At 44.0% G+C, this 18,859-nt stretch overlaps 1 protein-coding gene across 1 annotated transcript in view; it reads right to left on the minus strand.

Annotated features, from left to right (window-relative positions):
• Window positions 1-2,580: 2,580 nt before the first annotated feature.
• Window positions 2,581-18,859, minus strand: part of Gadl1 (glutamate decarboxylase like 1) — a 141,020-nt gene continuing 124,741 nt past the window's right edge. Inside the window, exon 14 of the mRNA XM_052187048.1 lies at window positions 2,581-2,754. Coding sequence (XP_052043008.1) covers window positions 2,581-2,754 — 174 coding nt within the window. The remainder of the gene's footprint in view (window positions 2,755-18,859) is intronic.

Here is an 18,859-nt window from a genome sequence, read left to right on the forward strand (position 1 = left end):
CCTCTCTGTCGATCCTCTGTAGCTCCTCCCCTTCCTATTGATCCCCCGTGGCTCCTCCCCTAGACTCTCAGCTCCTCCCACTTCCTCTTGCCCAATCATTGGCTCAAGCCTTTATCTGAAAAGGTAAGGTGGGGAGAAGGTAAGTCACAAGGCAACTCATCTGCATCCCCTCTGAGGAGTGGAATTAGCATCAAAAAACACAATCCCAGGACTATCCACAACAACCTGGTAGAAAAGTTGACTGAACAATAAACCCATACTTTGCTATTTATTCTTTTCCGATTTGGGGGGTGTGGGGGCTATTGACTAAGACAGAGCATATCTGACCTCTTCTGCTGTTAAACTAAATTTCCAGTTGAATCCAGTTCACTTCTTAGGACTGTATTGATACCATCTTTAGAAATAGAACTGTCATTTAAAGAAATGCCAGTCATGCACAGCGCTGACAGAGCTTTTTATTTCATGAAATCCAACTTATTTCTAGCATCAGTCTTAGAAGCATTTTATGTAGAACAATTTTTAAAAGGCAACAAGAATCAAATCATGAACAGATAGCTCTTTCCACCAGGGAATTTGAAGTTACTCAGAAAATGAAGTGAAAATACCCTCATGAGTAGAGACAGTAAAAGATCGCACAGTTTACAGTGAAGATGTTTGGTGCACATAATGCAGTACACATCAGTTTCTCAAAATTTAAATGCCAGGAGTTGGAGATCCAGCATGAGGTGATCGCAGCCCCATGCCCAGACAAATCTCAACATGTAGCCTTCATCTATACATCATCTCGGGGTCATCTTTGTTCTTAGTCAAGAACCTCCCCCCACCCAGAAATAAGTCTAAGGTGATGGCCCCAGAGAGTTGCAATCATTCCCTTCCAGGAACAACAGGGGACCGCCATGGAGTGCTCTCTGACTCTAGAGTCTCTGCGCAAGACAGACCACCGAAAACCCTAATCGACATTGCAGAGTTTGAGAAGGAGAATGTTTGGACTTCGCTTCTGGAATTTATTCTATTCCCTACAAAGCCAAGAGTGAAAATAAGAAATGCATTCCTGAACCTAAAAGAAGGACAGAGACCCACACAGATGTGCAGTGTTTGTTCCCACCCAATAGTGTGCTTGGAAAATGGATGGATGCTTTCTAATCTCTGACCAAACCTGTTTGGTTTTTACCCTAATTTATAACACAGATGAATTAAAATAGTGATTCAATCTAACTCCTGAAACAAAAACTTCAGCCTGAATAAAATAAAGCATACATCTTTAGGCAGTAAAAATCTTACATAGTTTCTCCCTCCCCCCACTCCTCCCCCTCTCTATATATATATCTATATAGATATAGATATATATATATGAATATTTCTACAAACAAGCAAATATAATGAGATTGTGAACTATCTCAACCCAGTGGTATTTTCCATCAGTCAAGAAAGGCACAGTGGGACCTGAACTGCGGTTATTGAGTTTCCATGATTACCTAGTAGAAAAATCACACACACACACACACACACACATATGTGTACATGAATGTGTGTATATGAATATGTATATGCAAATGAAAAATGAACAAGTATATTTATATGATTATGAATATGCATATGTGCATATGCATATACATATGGATATATGTGTGTGTATGAATATGTATATGAATGTGTATATGTATATGAATATGTATGTATATATGTATACGAATATGCATATGAATGTGTATGTGTATATGAATATTATGTATGTGCATATGAATATGAACATGTATATGTATGCATATCTGAATATGTATGTATATGTGTATAAGAATGTGTATGTGTATATGTATATATCTGCCCCCCCCATGCAGAAATACATCTAAGGTGATGGCCCCAGGGGAGATGTGGTCTGTGTATCTCTTTGACATGTTTCAGCTGTTTCAGAGTCCCTGAACATTTGTAGCACAAATGCCACAGCTGAATTTTTCAAAGACTGGCTGGGGTGGGGGGCTACTGAAATATCACATGTCCTTTAGGGTGCAAAACATCTGTAAAGGCTTTTACTGGACCATTGTTTCTCAGAATTTAGTGTGCATCAGGTTCACCTGTTGGGCTTATTAAAACTCAGGATGCTGGAACTAGAGTTTCTGATTCAGGGAGTGTGGGGTAAGGCTGGAGAACCTGTGTTTTCATTAAGCCCCTGGTGGCGCTGATGCTGGTGGCACAGGGGTCACACTGGGGTCCACTCCAGTTGTATTCCAATGTTCTTCAAAGAGCAATGGGAACCTACAATCCAGCATCCATCCACGCGGCACTGCCTAGCATCTCCTCGGGGTTGTTTCCGAGGATAATATTTGAGAGAATAATTTTTTATCACATCTACTTTCTCCATTCTACAAACAGTAGCAGCAGGTAGCCAAAGAACCCTTAGCGTTTGGCTTTCCGTGGGGGGAAGGGGGGGTGAGGGGGATGGGAGGTGGTGGTGTGGGGGGCTGAGGGAGTGGGCGTGTTTCCTAATCGCAGCAGGACTGTCATCTACCTAGAGTGTCTTCAGACGCACTGGATCTGTGACCCTCCCCAGGACAGGAGTCTCTGGGGGGATGAAAGCCATGGCTACATGTCTCTACCCAGGCTGTCTATCTCGTCCAGCAGGAAGTCCATGTCTTCCCGGCTCACTTGAGGGCTGATGACCACCTGGCGGAAGAAGTTGACCTTCCCCCGGTGGGGTTGGTAGCCCAGCATGAGACTTCCCTTCTTCATCATTTTCTCCTTAATGGCTGGGGCCACCTGCAAGGGGAGAAAGGACATGGTTGAAACCTCGCGGCCTTGCACTTTGCCTGCTCTTTCGTCAGCTGGTATGTCTCACGGTCTTGTCCCAAGGGTGATGTAACAATGATTCATGCAGAACTTACAGCATACATACACCAAGCCGCGTGGCTGAGCTGTGTGTGCGACTTTGCCCTTGGCACCAAGGGGAGATAGTGGCAGTGTATCCATTGACAGATGGGGAGACCCAGGCACTGGAAACTCTTGAGATCCCTTTCTGATGCTGGGATTAAATATTCAGCTCAAAAGCAACTCAGAGTAGGAGGAGTTCATTTCAGTTACAGATTACAGTCTATCATCAAGGGATGTCAGGGCAGGACCTCAAACAGAAACCTGAAGCAGAAACCATGAAGGGACACTGCTTGCTGGCTCATGTGAGTATTGATGCTCAGCCCAGGATGGCCTGGACAGGAAATGATGCTGTCCCTGTAGACTGGGCCCTCCTATACCAACGAACAATCAGGACACTCTCCCTGACGCCATTCAATACAATCTGGAAGATCTCTCAACTGAGACTCCCTTCTAGGCTATGTCAAGTTGATGGTTAAAGCTACCTAGGACATGGGATCCCTACTGAGCCAAGGCTTGCCACCTCAGCTCTGCAGGCTGGCCAAGGAGCTCTCAGGACCTGTCTGTCTCTGCTGTCATGGCCGTGCCTGACTTGCATGTTCCCGATGGTTCTCGATGAGTGTACTTTATAGGATGATGGTACTGGGCCATGCGTGATCTACCCTCTACTTAAGCGAAGCCTCACTTAAGTATTTGAAAAGTCACACTCAATGGGCAAGAAATAAAACAAACATCCTTTCTGCCAAAGACGAGAAAATAAAATGTATACAGTTGTGCAGGTATAATGGGAAAATATTTATGTAAAATAGAAAAATTACATGGACTGGAGAGATGGCTCAGAGGTTAAGAGCACTGACTGTTATTCCAGAGGTCCTGAGTTCAATTCCCAGCAACCACATGGTGGTTCGTAACCATCTGTAATGGAATCCAATGCACTCTTTTGGTGTGTCTGAAGACAGTGACAGTGTACTCATATAAATAAAATAAATAAATTAAAAAAATACATACAAAAGTGTTGCATGATTATGCATCTTGTTTTTTTTAGGATTTGATTCTTTAGCTTATTAACCATCGTGGACTTAAGTAGGGAGCTTCTCTGCCTATGTGCACGTAAGTACATGGATAAATGCATGTATCATATGTGTATGTGAGTGCTCATACCTGTAACATGTGCTTTTCTCATTCAGATGTCACTGTGTGCTCTTAACATCTGGTTACAACCCCATTTGGTCACCAGGTAACATAGGGTCAAGTCTTATGTAGGCTTGTGATAAAGCCACATTTTTTTCTTTCTGTTCAAACAAGTAGTTACTGGCTACCTGTATGTAAACTGGGGCCATGAGAGAAATCCCAGCCCGGTGCCAGCAGCAATCAATACTAGGAAGGCCTTGCTCACGAGGGTCAGGTGTCTGTCAAGGAGAGCCCTGAAGCATCCTGTTCAGAGCTAGCAGCTTGTGGTCCTGTGGATGATTTTAGGATCCTGGCCCCTTTCCAGATCCATTTCTATCAGCTTGCAGTTCCACGGCACAAATCTGCTCAGACTCTCTGCTGATATAAAGCACCTACACTCATGGCTTCAGCCTAGTTTTGTTTGTCTGTCTGTGCCAACTTACTTTTCAGTGCTTTTGTTTTGCTCCCCCAAAGGTCATTTCCTGTTCTACCCATGGGAAGCATTCAGGACGTTCCCAAGGCTCAGTGAAGCCATTATCAAAGCAAATCTGACAGGCGGCCACAGTTTATAAGCAAATCAGAAGTATTTTTTTTTTGCTTCAACTTCTTTTACATTTTATTTGTTTGTTTGTTTATTTATTTATGGAAGGAAGTAGGGTACATGCCTCTACCACATGTATGGAGGTCAGAGGACAATTTTTAAGAGTCCATTTTCTCCATCCGCCAACTACCACAGATTGGCAGGCTCAGTGGTAAGCATCTTTGCCTACCGAAGCATCCATCGCCCAGTCCCAGAAATATTTTCTAATGCAATAAACTGCAAAACTAAGAGGGTATGTTTTAATATAAAGATGTTCTGGAGGTTTAAATTTCTGCTCTTGCATCAGGCACAAAAACATACAGGGTTTCGCGGGCAGCGCTCGTGAAGCGGGAAGCGAATATCCTAAGCTCAAGTTAGTCTCTGGTCTTCTGAGATTACGAAGAAGTAATAAAATATCTCCAGGTCCCAGAGAATGAGCAGAGTGAGGGTTTGACAGTGCACAGGGAATTTATTAACCTACCAGTGAACCCCGAAGATTAATTCCTAGAAGTAGTCACTACCGGGCCCATGGTAAAGGCCTCATCTATCCAGAAATGTGGAGCGGGTAAGAGAGTCTGGAGGACCCTCACAGCTGACACCCTATGGAGTCTGTTAGCACAAATCTCCATAGAAAAGGTAGCAGTCAGCACTGTGAACATTTGCTGGTTCTTTCTGCTTTGCAGTGCTCATCTTGAAATAATTGAAAAGTGCCCACGTGTTTACAGTGTGGAGACCGGAGTGTTTTTCTTTTCTTTTTCTTTTTCTTTTTTTTGAGTCAGGATTTCTCTGTGTAGCCCTGACTGTCCTGGAACTCACTCTGTAGACCAGGCTGGTCTCGAACTTATAGATCCACCTGCGTCTGCCTCCCAAGTGCTGGGATTAAAGGCGTGCGTCACCACCACCAGGTGTGTTTTTCTTAACCGTGAGGTTACCACCTTTGCACTCACACACCAGCGTTCTCCCTTTACAAAGCTGCAAGGCACAGGCTGATACTGGGAACTACCCATCCTTCCTTTTTGCTGGAGGCAGCAGAGAAACAGTCCTTATCTGGCAGGATGGACTATTCACAAGGGAAGAAAAACACGCACAAACGCCATGTAAGTCCAGGAGTCTCGTGCCTAAATAGAGCACGCGTGGCAGAAAGCAATTTGGCAGGGCCGAGATTGCTTTCCGGCTCTCAATTATTTTCCCTTCAAATTGTAAATCAAATTCTTTCCTTGTGCCTCAGTGCACCTGGTTCCCGCATCTTAAGCAGAGGAGGAGCCTGACACTTCCGTTTCACTGCACAGCTTCCTCTCCTAGCTTCCCTAGGATTTCTGTTTCCCCCTGTAAATTATGTTCCAGTAACGATTGGGGGTCATTTCAACAGCATTCTGTGGTTGTCCTGCTACAACACAAGGTAGCAAGGCATTTAAGGCTTAAACAGAAGGGAGCACAAAACAAAATGTTGCCATTTGATAACACCTGGCCTAGTTGCTTCTCAGCCTATAAAGAAAGACGGTCATACCCAGAAAAATCTCTTTTGAAAAAACGTGTACAGACTTAAAGCTAACACGGACATGTATCCCTGGGTACAGGAGATGGAGGTTGGAGGATGAAGAATTCAAGGCTCATCTAGGCTACACAAGATTCTGTCTCAAAAGAAAATCAAAACAAGAGGCTGGGAGAGATGGCTCAGCAGTTAAGAGCACTTTCTGCTCTTGCAGAGGACCCAGGTTCAGGAACCAGCACCCACACTGTAGCTCACAACCATCGGTACCTTTTGGAGTTCTGGGGAATTCCGACCCCCTGGAGCCCCTGCACATTCATTCATAGAGGACATAAACATGTAGGTTTAAAACAAATCAATCACAATTGATAATCTGTCACAAAAGAAAACATTGTTTTCTCTAATGGAGTCTGACTGGCTATACAAACTACTCAAGGACAGGTTCCATAGACTGCCAACACAAAACAAACTCAATGGTGATTTTGGAAGATTTTTTTTTTTGTCTCATTGTGCTTTGTCTGGGCATTTTGAAAACTTTACATATCTTTTGCATATATCTGTGTCTGTATCTATATAGATATCTGTCTACAAGAAACAGCAGATGTCAGAGGAATGGGGTGTTACCATGGCAGCCTCCCCACAATGGACCAATACTATTTTGTCAAAGTGTCACTTACAAGGTGGATTATATAAAAGACAGGTCATTGTACTCTGAAGCTGTTAAGTTCACACATTAGGAACTACACCATGCATTTCTTAAAATTAATTTGCTTTTAACCAATTTTAATTTGTACCTGATCTCCCCCCCCAACCCCCATACTCTCTTTTTCCCTCTATGAGTATCTGTTAAGACTTGAATCTTTGGAAACACTGAGAAATCCTCCACTTCTGATTGATTTCTTCTCCGCCAAAGCATCCACTGCATCTCATTGTTAGGAAAAGCCTTTGTGGTTTTAGATGCGGTATCTCACACCTCATGTGTACAGTGACTGATCTTCCATTCAGACTCCAACCTTATTTCCAGTCTGGACAATGTGAGCTTACTTGTTCCTTTAGGAAGTTGGGACTATTATTGGTTACCTTGACAGTGTTTCTCAGTGACGCTGCACCACTGAAATTTATTAGGGATAAGAACGACTTCCTATGGTTTTCTAGAAAGGTCTGTGTTTGCCTAGGTTGCCAGCATACCGGCCTATTTTGTGAATGAAGAAATGACCATGAGGTCCGAATTCAGAACTATCTCTAGGCTCCTCGGTTCCCCTGTAATCTGCTACTTACCTTGCTATCATATGAAGTTTGAGAGGCAGGTTTGGTGTTTTCTAGAGGTGTTTGAAGATACAGGTCACTTGCCTCTAGAGACCTGTCAGAGCACTGGGTTTAGATTTAGATGGACGTTCCTGGTGGTTCATAAGTTTGTTTACTAAGGAACTCAGATGTACTTTATATGAGTTTGGAGAGACTGAATAACAAAGTATTCTTGCTGGGACATCAGCAGAGGTGGAGGTGGGGTAGGTGGTGATTGGAGGGCATTCTGGGTAAGAGATACAATCTTGAGAGAGGGAGGGTAGGGATGAAATCTCCTCTTGATTTGCTTATATCAATTTGCCACAAATAAAATTTTCAAAGCCTTTGGAGACGTTAGTTAGGTTATTGTCAAGGTTTAAACCCACTTAAACATGTCCCAGAAAGTACTGAGTTCTTAAACATGTCCCAGAAAGTAGTGAGTACTTAAACATGTCCCAGAAAGTAGTGAGTTCTTAAACATGTCCCAGAAAGTAGTGAGTACTTAAACATGTCCCAGAAAGTAGTGAGTACTTAAACATGTCCCAGAAAGTAGTGAGTTCTTAAACATGTCCCAGAAAGTAGTGAGTTCTTAAACATGCTCCATAAAGTAGTGAGTACTTAAGCATGTCCCAGAAAGTAGTGAGTTCTTAAACATGTCCCAGAAAGTAGTGAGTTCTTAAACATGTCCCAGAAAGTAGTGAGTTCTTAAACATGCTCCATAAAGTAGTGAGTACTTAAACATGTCCCAGAAAGTAGTGAGTACTTAAACATGTCCCAGAAAGTAGTGAGTACTTAAGCATGTCCCAGAAAGTAGTGAGTTCTTAAACATGCTCCATAAAGTAGTGAGTACTTAAACATGTCTCAGAAAGTAGTGAGTTCTTAAACATGTCCCAGAAAGTAGTGAGTACTTAAACATGTCCCAGAAAGTAGTGAGTACTTAAGCATGTTCCAGAAAGTAGTGAGTTCTTAAACATGCTCCATAAAGTAGTGAGTACTTAAACATGTCCCAGAAAGTAGTGAGTTCTTAAACATGTCCCATAAAGTAGTGAGTACTTAAACATGTCCCAGAAAGTAGTGAGTACTTAAGCATGTTCCAGAAAGTAGTGAGTTCTTAAACATGTCCCAGAAAGTAGTGAGTTCTTAAACATGCTCCATAAAGTAGTGAGTACTTAAACATGTCTCAGAAAGTAGTGAGTTCTTTCATTCTGAGTCTTTGAAGAGTCAGTTTTCTCCCTCCAATGTGTCTATGGCCCACGTCTTAGCATCTCTCTTGTCTTCATTCTTTACCTTTCCCCAATCCTCTGTACGGTGTACTTACCCTGATACCCTGCCCCATAATTTAGAGTTGAGATATATCCCTGTAAGTCTCTCAAGCTTAAATTATATAAAATTGGTGTTCTGTAGTCCATGAAATATGCATCCAAAAGATGGATTCAGCTTGGCGGAACAGGAAGAAGGCTGCATTGCCTCTAGACAAGCTTCCTCCAACTATGAATATTTTTAGCCTAATTTCTCCCAGAGTACATCTGAAAAGTCAGAATAACATGTGCCTCCATTGAAAAGAACTGTCCCTCCTATTCACGCTTTCTCTAATACAAGTGATCAAGTCCCAGAATTAGGAGTCTGGAGTCATAGTGTCTAAAGGAAGCAGTTAGCTTCACGTGGTGTTTACACCATGGAGACAACTCGGGCAGACATTCCAATAAACCTAATGTCAGTCATATATCTGAGGCCAGCTAAAATGAACTGTCATAAAAACAAACCAAACTGAACCGAAAGCTTTAGCTGAAGAATGGATGCAATAAACACTTTACGCCCTCTATAAAGCAAAGCTTAATACTCGTTTGTGATCTGGCGGCCAGTTGAGCTAAGAACAACCAGAGAATTGTGGGGGGCCAACACCCACATTTCAGCGATGTTCAGAGATGTTCTATGTGTGCTGGGAAGCAAAGTGTATCTCAGTAAATTCCAGCAGAGGTAGGAACTGGGGCTTGTGAAAGCACACTGGAGGCTGGGGAGATGGCAGAGTGCTTACCACAAAACACACAAGGACCTGAGATTAGATCCAGGTAAAATCCAACTGGAGTGGGGTGTGCCCACAATTTCAGAATGTGGGAGGCAGAAACAAGAGGATCTCTGCAGCTTGGTAGCAGGCTGCTATGGTCAACCTGGTGAGCTTCGAAGTTAGTGAGAGAGAGAGCCTTCTTAAAAAAAAATCATGTGTGGGAAGACATCGAGGGTTGACCTCTGGCTACACACAAATACACGCACGCGCACACACACATACACACACGAACAAGCAAGTGCACATACACATACACACATCATGCATGCACGCACACAAACATGCAAGTGTACATACACACACACAAACACACACACACACACAAACACACATTTGTTACACTTGCATACACGGCACACCAAACCATTTAAGATGACTTCAATGACTGGAGTGCTACTTACATTTAGTGTTCCCAAGATCAGGACATTAAATAACCCACAGGTCTTGACATAACCCAACTCCCAGGGAGAATTCCATTGTCTCCAGTGTCCAAGAGTCCATGTTCAGCATCACCTTTCAGTCAGTAACAACCCTGATTGCTCTGGGCCCTTCCTGGTTTTCCCATGATTGACTAACATTGCTGTGGACCACAGGAAATAACTAAATTGAAGGGTCAGCAGGAGAGGAAGACTGAGAGTTGAAAAGGACTTTTATGTTTCTCAAGAATTCTTCACATGATCCCTTGGAGATGGTCTCTCCTTGGAGAGTGAGAAAGCAAGGGCCAATTCCCACTTCCCCCATGTCCCGGGCCGGATGGCCCATTATCCCTTCCCACTCCCCTGGCTATCTGAGCACAGACAAGACTTTTCTCCCCAGAGTGATGCCTGACACAGTATGTGGGTGGGAGACATAGGCCAGCATTCAAATCTCACCTACAGAGCTGGGGATGTGGCATAGAGGCCTGGGGTCAAGCCCCAGGACAGCAAGTCAACCTCAGAGAGAGAAGGACGTTTGAGGACCGTGCTGAGGAGGATGAAGAGACTCAGTCAACTTCCTGAGAATGGCACCTGCCTCCATCGCCTGAAGTGAGGTGTCCATGGGCTGAGATTTTTGGGGACTGATTTACTCCATGCCAACAAGCTTCTAACCGAAGCAGAAGCCCTTTAGGTCATTGAATACAATCCCTTTAGAGCATTGAATATAATCCCTTTAGGGCATTGAATACAATGCCTCTGTCGGGCAATGTGGGTGCAAACAGGGGCTCCTTGGGGATGACACCCTCGAACCATGAGCCAAAATAAAACCTTCCTTATGTTGCTTCTCTCCATATCCCTGACCCACACAATACAGAGCAGAAAGGGACTGTTAAAAACATTTATGGACAGGTAAAATGACCACCAGGAAAAGGTGACTGCCACCAAGCTGGGTGAACTGAGTTCAATCTTAGGGACCAACGAAATGGGGAAAGCAAATTGTTCTTTGACTTCCATACAAGCATTATGTCAACTGTACACACACACACACACACACACTCACACATACACACACACACAAATAAATGTGATAAAAATTAAAAAATAATAAAATGGCTATAGTTGTCAACTTATGAAAAAGAAATTGTTCCTGGTACATTAAGTTCATATTTTTTGTTTTGGCCTAAAAGTCTTACAATTTCCATCTTTAGGTACTATCTCTTCAGCACAGGAGAGGCATAAGTGTGTAGCAGAGAGCTAGGAAAGAAAGAGAAGCAGAGATGGAGATGTGAGGTGGTGAGGAACAGCCTTATGTGAGTGACCTATACTGCCACCCAAGGCCATGGTGAAGTCCCAGCCCAGATTGCCACCAAAGGCCATGTCTGGGTCTGTGACCCTGTGACAGCAGGGCTCTGTGTTGGTGTCAGATGACTGTGGCCCATGCTACCACCAAAGGCCTATGGCTTAGGCAGGACATAGAGGTGGGACATCTGGGAAAGAAAACAGATTCTGGGATGGAGCTGGGCAGGAGATTCTCTGGGAAGATGTATGTAACAAGGCAAACACATGGCACCCGAGCACAGGTTTCCAGCTGTGTGGTAGGATGCAGGGTAACAATCGGGTATCTGAGAGGAGTCCCAGTGAGGATCCAGTATTGATGGTGTAGCAGAAGCCAGAGGCCTTGGATCTGAATACTTGCAAGTAACACACTGTGACACACCAGTTTCCACGGTGAGATATTTTGGTTGTTTTGAGTTTTTTTAAGTGTTTTTTTTTTGTTATTGTTGCTTATTTGTTTTTTGGTTTTAGGTTTTTCAAGATAGATTTCTCTGCATAGTCTTGGCTATGGGCTGGCTTCAAGGCCTGGGACTTGCTCTGTAGACCAGGTTGGCCTTGAACTCAGAGATCTGCCTGTCTCTTTATCTATCTTTATCAATCTTTATCTATCTATCTATCTATCTATCTATCTATCTATCTATCTAATCTAATCTATCTATGCATCCATCCATCCACCCACCTATCTATTTATGTCTTCTTTTGTGGGGAGGTTGGGGCAGACATAGAGGGGTGAGGAGATGAGTGGAATTGGGTTACATGATGTGAAATTCACAATGAATCAATAGAAAGCATTAAAAAAAGTTTACAAAAATAAAAAGTACTGCCTTTTCTTTAAGTTAGCTCTTAGTTATACAATAATATAGTTATCATTACGATACTATGTAGTATAGATACATTTTAAACATTAATGTAATCAAGCCATTTGGACTGAAGAGCTGTCTTCTGCTGGCCACTCCAGCCTCTCCCCTCTAGCTTCTGCTCACTAGGAAGGGAAGCGCTTTCAGCCCCCAGCTTTGCCTGTTGATGATGGTAGAATTCTAAAGGACATTTTCTCTCATGGTCCTTCCTTTTTACAGACACACAACTACAGTCTATAGTAAACATGTTTAGTATTTTTCTTTTGACATATTTTAAGGCCTGTGTCTCCCACTATCATCGCTGCAGTGGCCAGAACCATGTAAACTTCCAGCAGGTACCGCGGGTACTCCTCACCTGTTCTGATGTAATGTGGAGAGAAACTTTTCATGTTTAACATCTATTAACCCAACAGGTCACCCACGCAAGCCTCAGCACGTACTGCAGGTGACTCCCCTGCCTTCCAGAAGATTGGAAGGTCACAGGAAGTGTATGTTTTAAGTCAATCTCTAAGGTTATTGTTCTTTCTTTGTGTACCAAAGTGGAAAATATAGTTTTGGATTATATTTTTTTAGTGTGTTCAGAAACAGATGAGAAAGTGATAAAACCTGTTCTTTAAGGCCTGCTTTTTACTTAGCTTCTGAGTGAAGCCCTAAAAATGGAACCTGGGGTGGGGGAGGCCATGTGTAGCTCTGGCTGGCTAATTCATCTCTCCAGACAGTTCCCCGAAAACACCACGTAAATTGTTTCAACCTGCATGAATGGATTATTGTAAAGATTCCTGAAATAATTCTCTCATCTTTTAACACAGCTCTGACCCAGTTTGGGAAGTATCTTTGATACCTCTTCCTGCTTCGCTGGCCTCCAGGATGAACGGTCAGGCACATCTGCATTTAACAGGCCACTTTCATCTCTGGGCTCTCAAAGGGGTCAGTCTTTCTTTCAAAAGGAAATTGAAATGTATATTACTAGGCCGCATTTCAGGAGATGTTGGTGTCTGTTCCGATAACCAGAGCAAACAAAGAACGGAGATGCAAACCCACAGGTGTGTCTTGGAATAGCACATTGATTGGAGGAGAATGGAGAAGCCATCGCTTAACTGGAGTTTACTTCTGTAAGGATTGTTCACAAGTCAGGGACTCTCACTCCAAAAGGAAATACAGACATATATGGGAGATGGGGTGGGGCTGGTTGCTGGAAAGAGTTACACAGGGATAGCCCAGGCAGAGAGGAGTTGGAGGAAAAGAGGAGACCTTGCAGATGAGAACTCTTGAGAGTGGCCTTTGGGAGATGCTATGGGCAAAGTGCTTGCTGCTCAATCAGGAGGACCTGAGTTCAAAATCCAAGGACCGACATAAAGGTGGGACCGGGACAGTCTGCTTGTGATCCCAGTGCTGAGGCATGGGGGAAATGGGGGGAGTTGGAGCAGGGGCAGGAGGACCCTGAAGATTTCTGGCTAGGCAACCCAGTTGAATGGGGAGAATCTTTGGGCTCAAGGAGAGACTTTATTTCAGAAGACAGTGTAGAGAAGTGATCAAGGAAATCCTGTTTACATTCTGAATGATAGAAAATTGGATCATTCTGCACCAGTTTGGGAAATGCCTAAACTGTGCATCACAGCTTTGCCCTATGTAGACAAAGATTAGAAAATACAGCTCTGAGTATTCCCTGCTGTATAAAGCAGCTCCCGTGTTTAAATGGTGGTCAGTCCTGTGTTTGATTTGCCTAACTGGGGTTTTCATCTTCTTTCCCCAAGCCATGACCTCCTATGTTGCTGTGTTCTCTAGAATGTCTGCTCAGGAGCTGTGGTCGTCAGCAGTGACTCAACACTCATTACTCTAATCCACCAACAGTGGGGTTTGACATTATTAGTGGAGATAGCCCTCAGGCAATCCTGTGAAGTGTTCTGGGAGTGTCTTACATGGAGATGGCACCGGAGTCTTAACTTTAGAATCTAGTCTAGTCATTGAAAGCCCTAAGTCCTATAATCACTAAGACTTTGACCTGGAAATTCATGTTAGCCAATTGATCCAAGCAGGGGAACCTCCATGCTAAAGGAGCAGGAAGAGTTCGCGGGTGGGAACATGGTTTTCAATGGCTCTACTGTTGCAGAATTTTCCATATCCAATCATATTAGGGCAGTGGAAGGCCTGTGATTGGACAGGAAAAGGGAGGCAGAGCTAGGGGTTAGGGGAGGGGCAGAGGTCGCAGGTGGAGAAAGGAGGAGAACCGAGATGGCTTTGGACGTGGACCTGCATGGCATTTACTAGCCACAAATAGCTATGTTCTTATAAGGTTAGACATATTGGAATAAAGCTTTTATCATTATCAATTGGCTCTTAAATTACTGTATTGGCATCTTGTGAATTTGATTTTAAATTTACATAAATCTGTTTGGTTAATTAAGCATTATGAGTTTTGATTCTACCAGGTAATTAGGTGGTGAGAAGGCAGATCATGGGGTGTATGGGGCATTGTGTGGTAGCCAGAGGAACTTGGGGTCCCCTGCTGGAGAGATGGCTAACAGAGGGATGACTGAGTGAAATAGCCCAGCGGAGACCTTATGGCCCTGCAGAGCCAGAGAGTTCGCAGACCTAGAGACCAGCAGCTCCAGAGAGTTGGTGGCTACACTCTACTTCCATAGGCGGGGCTTGGGAAATAGCTTAAGGCTCATCCTTGGACAGTGAACAAATAGGAGGGCAAACTCTTTGTGTAGAAACAAGCTTCTCACTCTCTTTCTTACTCTTCCCTCATCTGAGAGAGATTCTAGTCCCTGCCCATCAGACTTCCTACAGTTGCAAGGACAACTTATTAAAACAACAATTCAGAAGGAAGAAAACAAACATTGGAACGATGAGGGATGGGGTGGAATGAGCTAGAGTTATCACATCATCAGAAGGATTTTCCTTAAATGGGGTGCTAGGCTTTTTTTTTGATGCTCTTAGTGACCATCATTGCAGGGGAGTGGAAATAAAATAGTATAAGATTTTTAAAAAGATTTACTTATGTGCCTCTGTGTGTGTGTGTGTGTGTGTGTGTGTGTGTGTGTATGTGTGTGTGTGTGTGATGTGTGCAAGTACTTGGAGAAGCCAGAAGAGGGCGGTGAGTCCCATGGAGCTGGAGCTACAGTCAGTTGTGAGCCAACTTATCTGGGTGTTTGGAACAGAACTTGGATCTTCTGGAAGATCAGTGCGCACTGCTCTTAACCACTGAGTTCTATTTTCCGATTCCTACAATAATATGTTTGAACATGGAAAGACAAAAGAGTCTTGACACATGATGTTCTGAAAGAATACTACGTGGGTTCAGGAGTTTCCACTCTCTATCCTCTTGGGCTATTTTTGGTAGCATGTACATGGTGTGTGCTTGAGAACGCATGTCTGTCTCCAGCAGATACAGTACATGGTGTGTGCCTGAGAACGCATGTCTGTCTCCAGCAGATACAGCGTTCTGGGTCCCTGTGGGTGTGTTCACCTCCTCAGATGGAGTTCATCACCACAGGGATGAGTGTGTCACATGACAAACAGGTCATGAAACAGATTTGGAATTGAGATCTGTTCTGTTTGTGAGCACAGACAGACCATGGCCATGAGCAAGCCGTCCTCCTTCCTAGGACCTTAGTGTCTACACTCTTGGATGATCTGCAGTTTCTTTCTATAGAGCCTTTAGATCTCAAGCACAGACCTCAAGCACCACACACACACACACACACACACACACACACACACACACACAGAAAGCCATTCAGAAAAACAGACATACACTTACAGATACAGTCAGACAAGCAGACAAATATACACTAACAGATACACAGACAAATACACATTCACAGATACACAGACAGATGCTCCACCCTCACTAACACACACAGTCAGAAAGACAGACACACACACACAGACACACAGTCAGAAAGGCTCACAGACACAGTCACACACAGTCAGAAAGGCTCACAGACACAGTCAGAAAGGCTCACACACACACAGTCAGACAAACAGACAAATACACATTCACAGATAGACAGACACCCTAACACACACACACACACACACACACACACACACACACACACACACACAGAGTTAGTCAGAAAGACAGACACACACACTCCCACACACACACAGTCAGACAAACAGACAAATACACATTCACAGATTCACAGACAGACTGAAACACACACACACACACACAGAGTCAGTCAGAAAGATAGACACACACTCACAGGCACTGTCAGACAAACAAATACATATTCACAGATACACAGACACACACACTCACAGATACACAGACAGACGCCCCGACACACACACACACACACACACACACACACTCCAGTCTCTTTGACTACTGGCAGCCACAAATGAGCCAACCCTGCATAAATCTGTCAAGATGGTGATGTGTTTGTGTTTGTCTAGCTGAAAAATAAAGAAGGGCGGGAAGGAGAGAAGAAGCAGAATGTGGAGTTAAATTCAATTGGAAGCACACACGCTTATTCATTCTTGTAAGAGATAAAGTCATATCAATTCAGACATCTCTCTGGACAATTTTTTTCCAGAAATCTTCAAAACCAATTTCCTCCTGAAAAGGTAGCCTCTGTTGTATTTTCCTGAATCAAGTTACTATGTCAGTATCTTAAAAAAACATTAGATTATCACTTGCTTTGAAAGGAAAGTTCTAGGCATGGAATGCGGACAAAATAGTCAAATAAAGTGCAGGGTTTAATGGTTTCCACAGATTTATCTCTTTTAAAAAGATGTATGTGCATCTCTCTCTCTCTCTCTCTCTCTCTCTCTCTCTCTCTCTCTCTCTCTCTCTCTGTGGTATGTGTGTGCCACATGAGTGCAGGTGAGCTCAGAGAGATCAGGAGAGGGCGTTCTATCTCCCGGAGCTGCAGTTGCTGGCAGCTGTGAGCCCCTGAGGTGAGTGCCGGTCCTCTGGAGGACTGATACCACACCATCTCTCCAGTCCCTCCCCCTTTCACCTATTTGTCCTTTCCACCTAAAATCTGAGTTTCACACTTGTCACGATTGTGGCCAGGGGTTGGGGCTTGGGACTGTCTCCTTTAGAAGCCAACTGAGAATGAATCTGGTACTGATTCACTGAACCGGCTGGATGGCTGGGGTCAGTAATGATGGGTCTCTCCAAACTTCCTGCCAATCACACAGAACTATTCTAGGACTTAAGAATGCCACCTCAAAAATATTTCCAAGGACAGCCTACCAAACACTCAGCAACATCATTACTCATCTGGAGATGGGAAAGGGAAGTCAGTCTGGAGGCACGCTCCTACAGACAGGAACACTGGCACAGAGGCTATGGATTGATTTGGAACGCCATCTAGTGAAGGAAATGAGGAAGTGCAGAAAAAATCCAAACTGGATCCCCTTTCAATTGTCCTTTAGAACTATTTTAAATCCTTCTGAAAGAAAACGGTGACAAGTCCCACTTACAGATGCTTACCTCTAGTTACAACTACTCAGGGGGCTGAGGAGGGAGGTCAAAGGTCAAGGTTAGCCTGGCCACTGAGTTCAAGGCCAGCATGGGCAACTTTGGGAGACCTTGTCTAAAAATAAACAATCAAATCAAATCTGTTCGTAGGGGCTTACAAGGTGCCAGCTTCAATCCCTAGGACTGTCCTCTGTTTCCCTGGCCCCCAATATTGATGCCAGCATGTGGTAGTGGTGGTGGTGGGCACAGGCTCAGTCCTGAAGACACACTTTTGGTTTGATATAAGGTCTCTCGTTGGTCTGGAATTACAGGTGAGCCCTGCTAACAGGCCTGGCAACTTTGGTGGAGTCACCTGTCTCAGCTCCTGTCTCTCAGCACCAGGAGTCCACACAGGTGACTCCCCCAGCTTTTTACCTGGGTTCTAAATGCAGGCCCTCGTGCTGGTTCAACAAAACCTTTAGTGGCTAAGGCACCTCCAACCCTCCAGCCTTGTGCGCTTTTAAGCTATAAAAGAATTACAAAGCACGATGACTTCAGCACAGACCAGATTCAGCTCATGACCCTACCTGCCTCTCGCGATGGGTAGACCAGCAAGCTCCCTGCCTTAGTCCTCTTGGGCTGGCGTCCCTGAGACTGCAGTCAGCATGGCCATAATTTCCTCCCACAGCCTCCACGATGTAAAGGACACATAAGGGCCTGAGGAGGTGGATACCAGAGTGCCAGCATTTTGAATCGAGCCTCAGACGGCCATGGTGGTCTGCAGTGAAAAGGCCCCTGTGCAAGGGATCCCAGCTATCAAAAAATTAAAAATTGTCTGACCTCAATAGTTTCCACCAGAAAATCAGTGCCAACAGCACCTGTTTTCCAGCATGCCACATTCAAAGGGCACTCGATAAATACCACACCGTTCAATAACTAGAGGAGGCAGCTAAAGTTTTTAATCCCAGAAAGAGAGCTGAATATAATTCAACTCACACATTTCTTTCTTTCTTTCTTTTCTGTATACAGCCAAGCGACTCATTCCTTTCATTCTGAACCTCTCTCTGCGCCTCAGTGTCATCTCTGGGAACATCACTCTGTGCTTTCTCCTAACTGAATAAATGCTATGTGGTTTTTCTCTCAGATTGTCGCAGTGAAAAGAAAAAGCAAAAGAACAAAACTCCCGAACTCCATGCTGTGGTGGCTTTACTGGAGCTAACGATAACTATTTCTCACCTGACTTTAATTCAACCATTCTGATTTTAAAGCAAACACAACCACCAATGCTGCGGCTACTGCGGCTGCTGCAGCTGCTGCGGCTGCTTCCTCTACCACCAAACCTCACCTCATCATTTCTGTTTCAAGCCTGCTTGCTTCTT

Source organism: Apodemus sylvaticus, chromosome 7 (assembly GCF_947179515.1).
Source record: "Apodemus sylvaticus chromosome 7, mApoSyl1.1, whole genome shotgun sequence".
Taxonomy (NCBI): Eukaryota; Metazoa; Chordata; class Mammalia; order Rodentia; family Muridae; genus Apodemus; species Apodemus sylvaticus.